Raw genomic sequence first — 13,164 nt, 5'->3', positions numbered from 1 at the left:
TATTAGTTGACCATGGCAAGAAAAAAAATCATGGCAATTTAGTTTATAGATCATGACAAATTCAGTTATTGACCGTGTTATTGACCATGGCATTTATTTATAACCATGGCAAAACCAATGTATGTATCATGACAAATTTAGGTTATGGATCACAGGAATTTTAGTAATTGACCATGGCAATTTTAGTTTGTAGATCATGGCAATTTTAGTTTTATGATCATGGAAATTTTTATTCTTCTCATGACACTATTCTCTCTTTTTGAACCATGGCAATTTAGTTTTGTGCTTTCTTATTTTCGAGTATCGTGGGAATTGGTTTTGTATGTAGCATGGTGATTTTTCCATCATTGTTTACACTAAATTTGGTCATCATCACAAACTTTCGCATTTTTTTTTTTGCTTTTCATGTCCTTTTCGCTAGCCATCACGGCAAGCATCACATATGCATCACGGCAAGCTTACCTCACTTTTGTCACCATGGTTAACTTATTCATTTTTTGCCACTAATGTGTGTTTTTAGGACCATGGCAAATCTCGTCCTTTCTTCCAACATGGCAAAATTGCTTTTTTTAGGGACAATGGAAAATTTAGTTTATGGTCATTTTTTTTATTAGCTAATCCATGACATTTCTTATATTCCCCCCTTTAGCTATTTTTTCTTACATATGAATTTCTAGATTTCTTTTTTGAATTCTATATTTGAAAGCCTTTCTCTTTTTTGCAAGGTTTTTCTGTTTTCGTCATTCTTTCTTCTTGGTTTTTGGGATTTTTTTTTAGTACAACGGCACTCAAACTGGGTTGTCGCTGTCATTTTTTAGTTTTAGGCTGCCTAGTTAGGGCATCTCCACTAAGGCCCCCAAGAAGCCCCCCCAGGCGCTTTTTTGGATGCCGGCGAGTAAAAAATGCCCCAGTCAGGGTCCCAAGATGTCGTTTTGCGCCGGATTTAGCAAAAGTTAGCGCCGGCACGCTCACCCCGCACCCAGCCCGCCGTGGGGCAGCTGGGGACGCCGGCATTAGCTTTTTGCAGGCGCTACCCCACTTGCCAGCCTCTCTCTCCCCCTTTCTCTTCTCCAGGCCCACCCACGTGCAGCACACTCCCTCTCTCCTCTCCACGCCCACACTTCCTCTCTCCCCGGTTCTACTCTCCATGTACTACGGGCGGGCGAGGCAGGAGCTCGCCGTGCGCGGCCGGGGCGGGCGCTGGCCGGGGCAGGCGCTGGTCGGAGCTGGCGAGGCGGGGTCGTGGCCGGAGCAGGCAAGGCCGGGGCGACCACGGGCGCGCGCGGCCACGGGAGTTCCTGCCCCCGCCTAAGAAGCACCCGCCGACGAGGAAGAGCCGGATGAGGAGGAGGGTGGCGTCGACGTCTTCGTGCCCCCGACGGCCATGGCGGAGGAGGAAGGACGGGGCGCGCGACGGAGCTCGCGGGGAGGACGCCACGTCTCCGCTCGTCCGAGACCTCGCGGGACACCGTGGTGCGCGCGCCGGCGCTGTACCTCACCATCGCCCTGTCCGGCTCCAGCAGCGGCGCCGAGTCCGGCCCCGTCCGCTCATCGAGGCGCTCCCGTCCCCGTCACCCGCCTCCTCCTCCTCGCGCCGCGGGGGACAGTCCCCGCTCGCCTCGAAGCCGTCGTCGTCCAGCCGCCACACGCCGTACACGCCCACGCCGTGCTCGCCGCGCCCGCCTGCGCCCGTGTTCCGCGCCCGCGCACGGCAACGCGGTGGATCCTCCCGCGGCGGAGGAGGAGCTGGGCCTCGAGCTGCATGGGCAGCCCTGGCCCCGAGCGTGGCGAGACGGGCCTCCTGCACGGCGACGCCAAGTTGAGGCTGGGATGCGGCCGCGCGGCCGGCGAGGCCTGGACGCGGATGGGCGCGGCCTGGGCGCGGGAGGGCGCGGACGGGCGTGGCCTGGGAGCGAGGCAGGGGCGCGCGCGGACAACAACACCAGGCCAGGGGCGCGCGCAGCGGCCAAGGCGGGGCGCGCGCGGCGGCCAGGCAGGGGAGGTGCACGCCGGTCCTTCTCCTCCCTCCTTGTCGGCCCCCGCTTCTCACCTCCTGGGGGCGGAACGAGTGGAAAAATTCTCGCCCTCACGTCAAAGTTGTCGCCGGCAGCCCCCCAAAAGACGAAAAAAATGCCTTCTGGGGGGCCGAACGGCTGGAGATGCCCTTAGGTCAGGAGAAATCGTTCGATCTGGGCTCCCTCCCACATTGACCGCTTTCTTTCATTTCGTTCGATCATTCCGAGCGAACGATTCGTTCGATCTGGAGAGCTCTCAAACTAAATGTTCGAGAGATATCGGGGTCCTTCTTTTAGCAATAGCCCCAACTTTGGTTTTTTCCTTTTTTTTTTCTTTTTTTTTAGACAAAGCCCCAACTTTGGTGTTACCGACAGTATGCACTTTTTTTTTTCTGAGGCTGCAGATTAGCTTTGCTGTTTCCGGTGGCCTGCCATGTAAGCCCAATTTGAGTTGTTCTAAGAAAAAACAAATGTAAGCCCAACTGTAGTAGTAGCAGCTTTCTGCTACTTTCTTGATCCGGCCGAAACCCCAAAGCCCACCACCCTGTTCCCGTCCGTCGCCGGCGAGCGCCACCTGTCTACCACCATGCCAACCACGGCCGCCGCACGGTCCTTCTTCTCATCGCTAGCACCGCCTTATCTCCTCCACGATGGATCGCGGACCACGGTCGCCTCCTTCCCGCTTGGATCTCCTCCTACCGTCGCCCTCTCCCTCTCGGTCTCCGCCTCCGCCCCCACCTCGCCGTGGGCGCCGGCGGCCAACCCCAAGTACCACAACGCGAAGGTGGACGCGGGAGACGAAGACGTGGACGGGGGCGATCTGCTGCGGCAGTTCACGCGGGAGGTGGGGCGAGCCGGCGTCATGCACGAGGTCAGGCGGCGGCGGTGGCACGAGGACGCGCGGGACAAGCGCAAGCGAAAGTCCCGCGACGCCGCATGGAGGCTCAGCCGCAGGTGCGCCCCGCTCCGTCCATCGATCTGTTGCTTGATCCCGTGATCCTACCGTTGGGACCAATGAGCAAATTCGATCATTTTGCACCCACCCCCCAACCCCTCCCCTGTTCATCTTCTCTCACTAATGGTTGCTCTATTGCCCTATCCATTTTAAGTGCTACAGATCACATGATTATTGATTAATGTTGTACAATTGTGTCTGATCCATGTTAGCAACATTTCGTCCACATATGAACTCGATCGAAATCAAGCAGCAAACTCATGCCACATTAGATTGCTATGTTAAACATCAGACCACCGTACATATATTGAAACAAGGCAAAAGATTTGCCATTTTCATTGAATAAGAAGGAGTATTAGGGGTCTTGGCCAAAGGCCAAATACAACGTATCACTCTCGTGGCATGATATTACACAAATGTTTCGCACCGGCCAGACACCATAGCGTCATCTCGTCTTTGATTCTAGCTACTAAAACCCCAACAGGCACTGCGACATTACGAAATACCCTAGCATTCCGCTCTTTCCAAATTTCCTATGAGACGAGCAACATAAGGCAGGTAAGCGGTCGTCGAGATTGCGTCCTGTTGGAAGCGTTGGCGCTCCACCACTTCTTCACCGTGTCAACCATGGCCCAGTTCTGCGGGTAAATGTCATGAAGGCCAAGCCACGCTTTAATCATGTTCCATACTCTAACCGTGTAGCGGCATTTAAAAAGCAGATGAGCCGCCGATTCCTGGATTGCTTGCACAGGGGGCACATGTTGCAATTAGGCCACCCTTGCTTCTGAAGCCGGTCTGCCGTCCAGATTCTATTGTTGATGACTAGCCAAGCGAAAAACTTGCATTTTGGGGGGGCCCAAGTTGTCCAAACAATTTGAGGCAAGTCCGAGTCGACTAAACCGAGAAACTGCGCACTGTAAGCCGTTGCTGCGGAATAGTGACCATCCTTGGTGAGCTTCCAAATGATGGAGTCAGGCATGTCAGGTATTAGCTGAACATGAGATAGCTTCTCCCATAGGTTGACGAACTCATGAAGATGGTCAACAGTCATGCCCTGAGAGGTCTTCACCTGAGACACCCAAAAATTGTTGAGAGCGCTTTCTGGACCGAGTAATTTCTTCTTTGTGACAGCTCAAAAAATTTTGGTGCAATGTCCTTGGGTCGCAAACCATCAAGCCAAGCAGACTCCCAAAAAATGGCACGAGTACCATCGCCCACGACGACTTTTGTGGAGGCCGCAAAGATGTCTCTATCCTGTCGGTCGCATGGCGTCCCTAATCCCACCCAAGGCTTGATCGGAGTAAGCCACTCACCCCAGAGCCAACGAATGCGCAGAGCAGATGCAAACTTTTTCAGATTGAGAATGCCAAGGCCCCCATGAAGTTTTGACTTGCACACTTGCTCCCAATTAATCTTGCATTTTCCTCCAGTGACTTTGTCACATCCAGCCCACAAGAATGCCCGTCGGAGCGCATCAATCTTGTTCATCACCTCAACCGGGAGGTTCAGCGCCGTCATATAATAGATAGCAATGGCCGTAAGCATGGATTTGACCAACACAACACGTCCTGGAGAGGCAACGTGTTTACCCATCCACGGTGCCAATTGGGCTGCGATCTTGTCTTCAAGCAGTTGATAGTGGATTCTTTTCAACTTCTTGACCGAGAGAGGTAGGCCCAAATACTTCATTGGAAAGGAGGTACGGTTGGCCGGGAAAGAGTGTAAGATGTCCACCAGGTCCAGGTTCTCACAACGAATAGGAGCAACCAAGCTTTTGGTACAGTTCGTGACCAAGCCAGTGACTTCCCCAAAACTCTTTAGGGTGCGGGCAAAGAACTCAACATCCGACTTAATGGGGGCAAGGAAAATAGCTGCGTCGTCCGCGTAGAGGGAGGCCCGAATTGACATAGCCTGACCATCGAGGGGATGGAGTTTTCCTTGGGCGGGACCACCGTACATATACGTATTACAGAGTAGCAATTGAACCAATCAACGGTAGCTGTATTATGTACTGTACTACAAACTACTCCCTCCGTTCCTAAATATAGGTCTTTGTAGAGATTTCAACAAGTGACTACATACGAAGCAAAATGAGTGAATCTACACTCTAAAATATATCTATATACATCCGTATATGATAGTCCATTTGAAATCTCTAAAAAGACTTGTATTTAGGAACGGAGGGAGTAGTTCAGAATGGAAGTGATCATGAATTTCAAATGATATATGTAGAGTTGTGTATCTGTGCACATTATTTGGATTGATTATGGACTGTCATCTTCGTATCTGTCATTTGTGGTGTCAGTTTTAATCATGAATTCATGCTGATAGTATGCGTTTACAGTACGTAGAAACGAAACCTATACTAGATTCCAAGTCGATTATTCGTTGAAGAATTGTGTAGCAAAATTTAAACTAAACTTTGTAGTGTGCAAGGGGTTAGCAAAATTTAAACTAAACTTTGTAGTGTGCAAGGGGCCTGTCTAACGTTTGTAAAGTACACGATTATACATAAGTGATCGGAAGCACCTTGAGTTCATTCCAACTGTACCATTTTTCTTATTGATTGCTTAATTGGTGCTAATAGTTTGGTCTGGCAGGCGTTTCAAGGGTCCATATCCATTTGACGATGAGCAGGAGTCGAAGGAGGGAACCACCGACGATGATGGGCGTGACAACTGGGAGCTTCCTGGGGGAGAGTTTCCTTCTTTCAGATGAACCAAGAAGCTACGTTTATCGATGTTTTGTCTGACGAAGAATTCCATCATGGCACTTCAGTTATATATTTCTGTGGTTGGAGGAGGAACTTAACTTATTTTGTGGGGATCCCTAATTCGTTTAGGAGGATGGAGGACTTGGCTAGGTAAGGTGAACATGCACCTTCAGGATCGGAAGCTCTGTTATGAATGTCATGTACCTACTACTCCCTTTGTCCCATAATATAAGAGCGGAGGGGAGGGAGTATATCTGAAAGCACCGAGTGTGAATGTGTGATCTCTCTGGTGTGTAATTCTGATAGAATTGCCAGTTTCCTGCAATGGCTCAACGCCATGTGTATATTGGAATAGAATTGATGGATTGCTGTTGCAAAGACTTCATGTAGTAATCTCTTCATCCATTTCTATTTTGAGAGCTGCATTCTGAACTTTATGTACATATTATTACTGGTTAAGGGAAGTTGCAATGTGCAGCTTAGAGGAAACTCACCACTGAGCTGATTTATAGTTGGCCCATAAGGTGACCTAATGGGCCAGATTCAGCGGTCTAAGAGTCCTGCAACTGCAACTACAAAGGGTCCTTCCTCCAGAAGCTTGTCTCCAAAAAAAAGAAATCCTCCAGAAGCAAGAAGCATGATCGTTCAAACCAATTATACAACAACAACAAAGTCTTTAGTCCTAAACAAGTTGGAATAGACTAGAGGTGAAACCCATAAGATCTCATGAGTCTTTAGTCCTAAACAAGTTGGAATAGACTAGAGGTGAAACCCATAAGATCTCACGACCAACTCATGGTTCGGACATATGAATAGCAAGCTTCCATGCACCCTATCCATAGCTAGTTTTTTGGTGATGCTTCAATCCTTCAGATCTCTTTTTACGGACTCTCCCATGTCAAATTCGGTCTACCCCGACCTCTTTTGACATTCTCCGAACGCTTTAGCCGTCCGCTATGCACTGGAGCTTCTGGAGGCATGCGTTGAATATGCCCAAACCATCTCAGGCGATGTTGAACAAGCTTCTCTTCAATTGGTGCTACCCAAGTCGATCTCGTATATCATCATTCCGGACTCGATCCTTCCTCGTGTGGCCACACATCCATCTCAACATACGCATCTCCGCCACACCTAACTGTTGAACATGTCGCCTTTTAGTCGGCCAACACTTAGCGCCATACAACATTGCGGGTCGAACCGCCGTCCAGTAGAACTTATCTTTTAGCTTTTGTAGCACTCTCTTATCACAGAGAATGCCAGAAGTTTGGCGCCACTCCGTCCATCCGGCTTTGATTAAATGGTTCACATCTTCATCAATACCCCCATCCTTCTGCAGCATTGACCTCAAATATCGAAAGGTGTCCTTCTGAGGCACCACATGCCCATCAATGCTAACCTCCTCCTCCTCGTGCCTAGTAATACTGAAATCGCACATCATGTATTCAGTTTTAGTTCTACTAAGCCTAAACCCTTTTGATTCCAAAGTTTATCTTCATAACTCTAACTTTCTATTTACCCCGGTCCGACTGTCGTCAAACTAGCACCACATCATCCGCAAAGGTTTATCTTCATACACTATGGGATATTACCACATCATTCAAACCAATTATAGTTTGCCTAAAAAACAATTATTACTACTCACTCCGTCTAGGTGAGTAAGTCATCTTAGACTGTGCACCGTGACCAAGGAGGAGGGGAAAACGAGAGATCTTAATGTTTATTTGCTAATTAATAGCATTGCATGCAATGAACTAACCACTGCATGTCGTGTTTGGTAGTCTCAAGTCATTAAAAGCATGCACACCCCTCATCCCTTATTGGTTGATATGTCAAGAAAAAAGAAACGAGGTAGAAGTAAATGCACCGCGCCTAAGTGTTTTGAGATTCTTTAATTTTTGTAAGATGACTTACACACCTAAACGGAAGGAGTAGTATAAGCTAAACTGAGCGGGTGAACATTTTCACATGGAGGCAAGACGGACTAATGACAGTTGGTATTGGCTTTAGTGTCGGCAAAGTTACAGCTGACGCTTTTCAATTCGCTCTTTCAGAAAAAAGAAAAGGCGAGGGATTAGGCAAGGGATTATTCCACGTTTTAACGCGTGCTGGTGATAATAACAAGTGATAAAAAAAAAGGACGTGAAGGAAACGACGAGAAGGGGGAAGAAACACGAACGCGTCCATTGCCACGCGGGGTTTTCGCTTGGTATTATTAGGCGTATGATTGCGACTGCCCTCCTTCTTCTGCTTCGATTTCTGGCGATTCGTCGAGTTGGCGACCGTGCATGCGGCTGGCGTTTACTTGCAGAACGGTCGAATGCTCCAGAACTGCAGCGGAAGATTGCTTCTGGAGTTTTGCGTCAGGCTGGTCACAATGGGCAAGAACATAAACTAGTAACTTACACACTTCCCTAGACTATGTTACTATCTTCATAGTGGGTAGGAACATCTATGTAGTGTCATGCAATGATGTATTTATTAGGCTATAGACTCATTGTTTCTTGGAGTGTGTGATGTTCCGGTAATTTAGCTAGTTACCACAAGAACATCTCACTTCATTAAATATGTGCCACATAAGCAAAGTTGTATTGGAGTGTGTGATGTTACTCCTAAGTTCCTCCCCATTGTGACCAGCCTCAGCAGACAGCAGCTCCGCATCCGACCGACCGCCTAACATCAGTGCCACCACTGCACCTGTATTTGAGTATTTTTCATGTTGCATTTCTTTTAATATGCACTATCTCTGTTTTTAAATATAAGATGTTTTCGCAGTTTCGTCTTACATTTAGGAGCACAGAGTGTATTCAGAAGGCAAACTTTTTTTTTTTGAAACGGATTCAGAAGGCAAACTGAAGAAAGGGCAAGAGAAACAGCCGCTCTGTGCATATCATGGTTTGTCAGCTACTCAAAGTTTCAAGCGACGGGAGGAAAAGAAAGCCATGGCAGAAAAACATTCTGGTGAGGACATAAATGAACAACTGTATTTTGGATTTGCCAAGTGGTACAATAATCGAATTGTTTGGCAGTTAAATCACCCTTGTAACTGTCTCCGCAGTTGCAGCACGCAGAACAAGTACAATTCGTGTGGAACCCAGCAGTAAACCTCATGATGAGCTCCTCTACGCCAATTTGCAGAGAGCACAACCTTGCTGTGCCGGAGAGACAAGCAAAGGTATATGGTGCGCTGTGCCAGCATACCAGCCAGAAATTCAGGCACTGCTGCCCAACTCAGGAACCATCCAAGCTGCCACCCAGGAACAGTATTCAGCTCATCATGGACGGCAGCTCACATGTCTACATACATGCACTGCATCCAAAATACTGTTGTTATTTATTATTATACATGTAGACGTTGTAGCATTGTAAACCGACGGCGCACCAGCACCAAGACGCCAAATCGCCGCTCAAAATGTGTAGTTTACTCATCCTCAGCACCACCAGACGGCACGGCAGCATCCCCAGAAGGCACCAAACCAATCCACACTCGCCAGCCAGCTCTTGGGTTCTTGTCCAGAGCTCTCCTTGATTAGCACAGCTAAACTAACATATGGCAACAATTGGCTCGTTTGGGGGGTGGAGATTAGGCAATAGAAAAAAGGTTTTGGTCTGCTTCATACCTTGCTTTGACTTTTAACTATTAGGAACCTGTCCTGTGAACAAACATATAGGGATAGTAGTAGTGGTAGAATAATACACAACTGGAACCGTTGGAGAGAAGATAAGGCCATCCTTTCAAGAAATTTTAAATGATGATAAATGAATAAAGTAAGAAGGCAGTACATTTCAAAGAGGAAAAGAAGCCTAGGTCTTGACTAGAGTGTGCTTGTCTATGTGCAAGGTTAACTGGTTAAGTAAGCAGGTAACCAAACCTCTGAAACCTCAGTGAAGTAACCAAACCTCAGTAAAGAAAGATGGAGAAGAACGCAATGATTGTGAGAGTGATCTGCCGGAAAAAAGCTCGTGATGACAGTGATCTTGATGTGGATCCAGCTGCGTTAGATTTGATTTCTCTATTTGTGCAAGAGGAGAATAGCTGGTTTGATAGAGAATGGCACTTTCCCAAAGCAACTACGGGTTACATCTAAAGATGCTAAGCATATGGTTGCCATCATGTACTATATAGAAAGTAAAAGAAAGCAGGCGGCATAGGTCATTTTTCCCCAGAAAAGTCTAATATTCTTTCAGTATTACATCAAGCAAGGTGCACCATCTTTGCCGGCATCATTCCATAAGGAATTTGCGACAGATTTCAGATTGGGGATGAACAAATTAAGCACTATAATTTTAGTTGCTCGCACCCACAGTAAGATTAGACAAAAAAACTCAGGGAAACAAAGTCATTCTATGCATTCTCTCTTTCAACAGTGAACTGTTTACTTACCTGTATCTACAAAAGAATCATTTCTCTCTTAGACAGTATGATCAGTGAAAAGAAAAAAATGATGCTTCTAAATTAAGGACAGCAAACCTAACAACAAATTCTAAAAATATAGCGACGCTCTACCACCTAACTTAATTTCGTGTTTCTTCTTTCGTTATCTGTTTTTCTCTCCATGTCATGTACCGTGTGTTGTGTGGATCAAATCCCGTGCTTACCCATCTACCATGGAAGACTTCCAGTCTGTGGGTCTGTGAATTCTTTGTGCACAAAATCTTTCAAACCAGTGTCATATACTTCACAGAACCGACGCGGCCAATCCTCCGGTTCCACTGGTTTGGTCCCTAGACCTGGCGCCCTGTCCCTGGATCCAACATTCTCCTCGTCCTGCCAATCGGCAACATAGGTCGCCACGCGGCCAGCAAACTTTTCTTTGAACACCTCCCAGACTTGGTATTTGTAGTGATTGATCAGCATCACTCCCTGGCCAACATTCGCATACTTCATCCCTTCCTTCAGATGGAAGTGGTGCACCACGTTGATCAGTGATGGATTCAATGCATCTGGCCTGACAATTGACTTGTGCCGCTCCGGCGCAGCCAGCCGGCAGGTGTAGCCTGTTGTGACGCCTTTCTTAGGAATCTTAGTCCGGCCTGATGGACCAAAGCTGTGGCATGCAGTCCTGAGTTCACCAATCCTTGGCCTGCTTGAGTAATTCCGGAGGACATCTTGTAGAGTTTGGTTGCCAGGGAAGTGCAGGAACTCATCGATGTCGATGAACCCCACCCACTCGCAGCTCTCCCGCGCCCTGAGTGCACAATGTGCAAATCCAGCCTCCTGAGATTTCATCCAAGGCCACAAGTGGCGTGTTGCATTGTATGCGGATGGATCCATGGAACCGAGGACTTCCTCGATGCCATCATCACTGTTGTTGTCATAGATGAACCACCGTTGCACTCCGATATGGGAGTGGTACATGATCCATTCCCGCAAGAACCGTGCTTGGTTGCGCAGCATGGTGCACACACACATTGAGTGTGCCTTCTGCTGCCGATGTCTTGTATGCCGATGCCGGTTATACCTTGGAAGTGGCTCTGGTTGCGCGATTGAGGGGAGTGTAGAGCTCCCCCGGCCCTTAGTCCTGATGGAGACCAGCATAGGCTTGCCATCACTGTTTCTGTTGATGTTTCCATCAGCTGTCATCCTGAGGTACCGGCGAATGCGGACAGGTGTCACACACCGGAATGTCTCTTGTGCAGCAGAAACCACAGGGGAGGTGACAACGAGCTTCGGCTTTGACAGGTCCCGGCCAAAGACACACTCATACCGTGATGGCACACCGAGACGGCCTGGACGGAGGTTCATCCCTTTGGCAAACACAACGGTGGAGTTGTCCCGGCTGTCAAGAAGTGCGGTGTACACGAGCTGATCCCATTGGAATGGTGTCACCGGAGGTGACTGGGACAGCGACAGGGACACAGCCATCCCAGACGGTCCGGCAGGGCAATGGACGAGGCTTGGTCCATCTGGCAAGGCAGCAACTGAGAGGGGACGACGACGCAGCTGCGTTGAGTTGGCAGTGGAGTACAGGCACTCGAAGTGCCCGGGAGCTGGTAGCAATGATCCGTCACCGAGGATTACGAGAAGATGGTCCGGCAGAGCGACAGCATGCCGGATTTGGACAGACGGTGAAATGGTGCCGGCACCGTTGCCTCCAGCTTGCTGCACCCGGCGCTCCGAGGAGAGGGCGTTCAGGGTCGCCGACGGCCAGGCCGTCAAGAGCACCGGCCGGAAGGACGCTGCATCCATCACAAGAAGACGAGATCAATTAGCAATCACAGGAAGAAATAGCCAAACGGATTTAGCGTGCCTAAATTCTTCATGTGACGACGTGAGGCATTTGCGTTCTATTCTGGGATCAATCAGTCAAAAGGTAGCAGCATGTGACTGACTGGATGGCTAGCGTTACAATTCAGAAACGGCAAGCTGCTATAATCGAGGCAAGAGTCGAGTGATAAGAACTGCAATTTTTCCCGTGAATGGTAGGACTCCAATCAGATCTAACGGCAACCTCGCGAGAAACAGTCCAACTTCCATTTTTCACCATCCAGACGATGAACATCGAACCCAAACAAAATTTCGCATGTAAAAAATGTTCTTTTTGTGTGTTCTTTCTGTCAAAATCATTTGAAATGATCCCACCACCCTCTGCCACGAGATTCCCGTGAGAAAATAAATAATTCTACTATCCTACCTAATCCCAAACCGATTTGGCCCACGCGGGCTCCAGATTCCAGGGGCAGGGGAAGCGGCTCACCTCCAATGGCGTGCACCCCGCCGAAGACGACCGCGCCGGCGCAGAGGAACGCGAAGAACACCGCGAACAGCCGCCGCCGTCCCCCCGCCGCAGGCGACCGGTGACCACCCCTCGCGCCGAAGCTCCCGCCTCCTCCTCCTCCTCCGTTTGCCGCCTTACCACTGCCGAGCCTGCTCAGCTTGCGCTCCTTGGCCGAAACCGCCATTTCGGGAACCTCCCGTCGGTCCGTCCGTCCGTCTACTCCTCACCACCCCGGCAGGAACAGCTCAGATCCACGAGAAGGCCAAGAGGCCGCACCATTCATTCACACCGCGCTACGCGTCGGCGGCGCGACGGCAAGCACCCTCCCTCGATGCCGCGATAGCCGGGGGTGTGCGGAGGTGGTGGCCGCAGAAACCGAAGCGGTGGTTTGCGGCGAGGTGGGAAGGAAGTCGTCGCCGCAGCAGCAGCGGTGGGGTTTATACCCGCGCGCACGGAACCGACGTGTGGGCCAGATGGGCCCGGACGTCGGTGGCACGCGGAGCGTTCCAGACTGTGAGGGGCAGGACCCCTCACTGACAGGTGGGTTCGGGGGTAACGGCACGGCGCGTCCGGCCAATTGGGAGACAGGTGCGTTTAGCTCTGGAGGGGAATGAACATGATGTGTGGGTCCACGCGGTCAGTCGGTGAGACGAGGTGGTGTTTTGGCGTGGTGGAACAGCAATTATTGGGGTGCACATGGAGGATGGTATCCTGTCCTATATGTTCATTTCGGAATTTCCTTTTGTTTTTTGTTTGGACAAAGAG

The 13,164-nt window shown here is 49.5% G+C and overlaps 2 protein-coding genes across 2 annotated transcripts; one reads left to right on the top strand and one right to left on the bottom strand.

The window, feature by feature from the left end:
* Positions 1-2,506: 2,506 nt before the first annotated feature.
* On the top strand, positions 2,507-6,120 carry LOC119335267. Its single transcript, XM_037607409.1, has 2 exons — positions 2,507-2,969; positions 5,571-6,120. The coding sequence occupies exons 1-2, from the start codon at positions 2,602-2,604 to the stop codon at positions 5,686-5,688; spliced, it is 486 nt and encodes a 161-aa protein (XP_037463306.1). The 5' UTR covers positions 2,507-2,601; the 3' UTR covers positions 5,689-6,120.
* Positions 6,121-9,992: 3,872 nt separating this feature from the next.
* LOC119337173 (glycosyltransferase family 92 protein Os08g0121900-like) lies at positions 9,993-12,796 on the bottom strand. Its single transcript, XM_037609294.1, has 2 exons — positions 12,379-12,796; positions 9,993-11,860 (listed from the first exon to the last, which is right to left on the bottom strand). The coding sequence occupies exons 1-2, from the start codon at positions 12,581-12,583 to the stop codon at positions 10,284-10,286; spliced, it is 1,782 nt and encodes a 593-aa protein (XP_037465191.1). The 5' UTR covers positions 12,584-12,796; the 3' UTR covers positions 9,993-10,283.
* Between the last annotated feature and the right edge of the window lie 368 nt (positions 12,797-13,164).

Source organism: Triticum dicoccoides, chromosome 7B, assembly GCF_002162155.2.
Source record: "Triticum dicoccoides isolate Atlit2015 ecotype Zavitan chromosome 7B, WEW_v2.0, whole genome shotgun sequence".
NCBI lineage: Eukaryota > Viridiplantae > Streptophyta > Magnoliopsida > Poales > Poaceae > Triticum > Triticum dicoccoides.
This window is presented reverse-complemented; position numbering and strand designations above follow the sequence as displayed.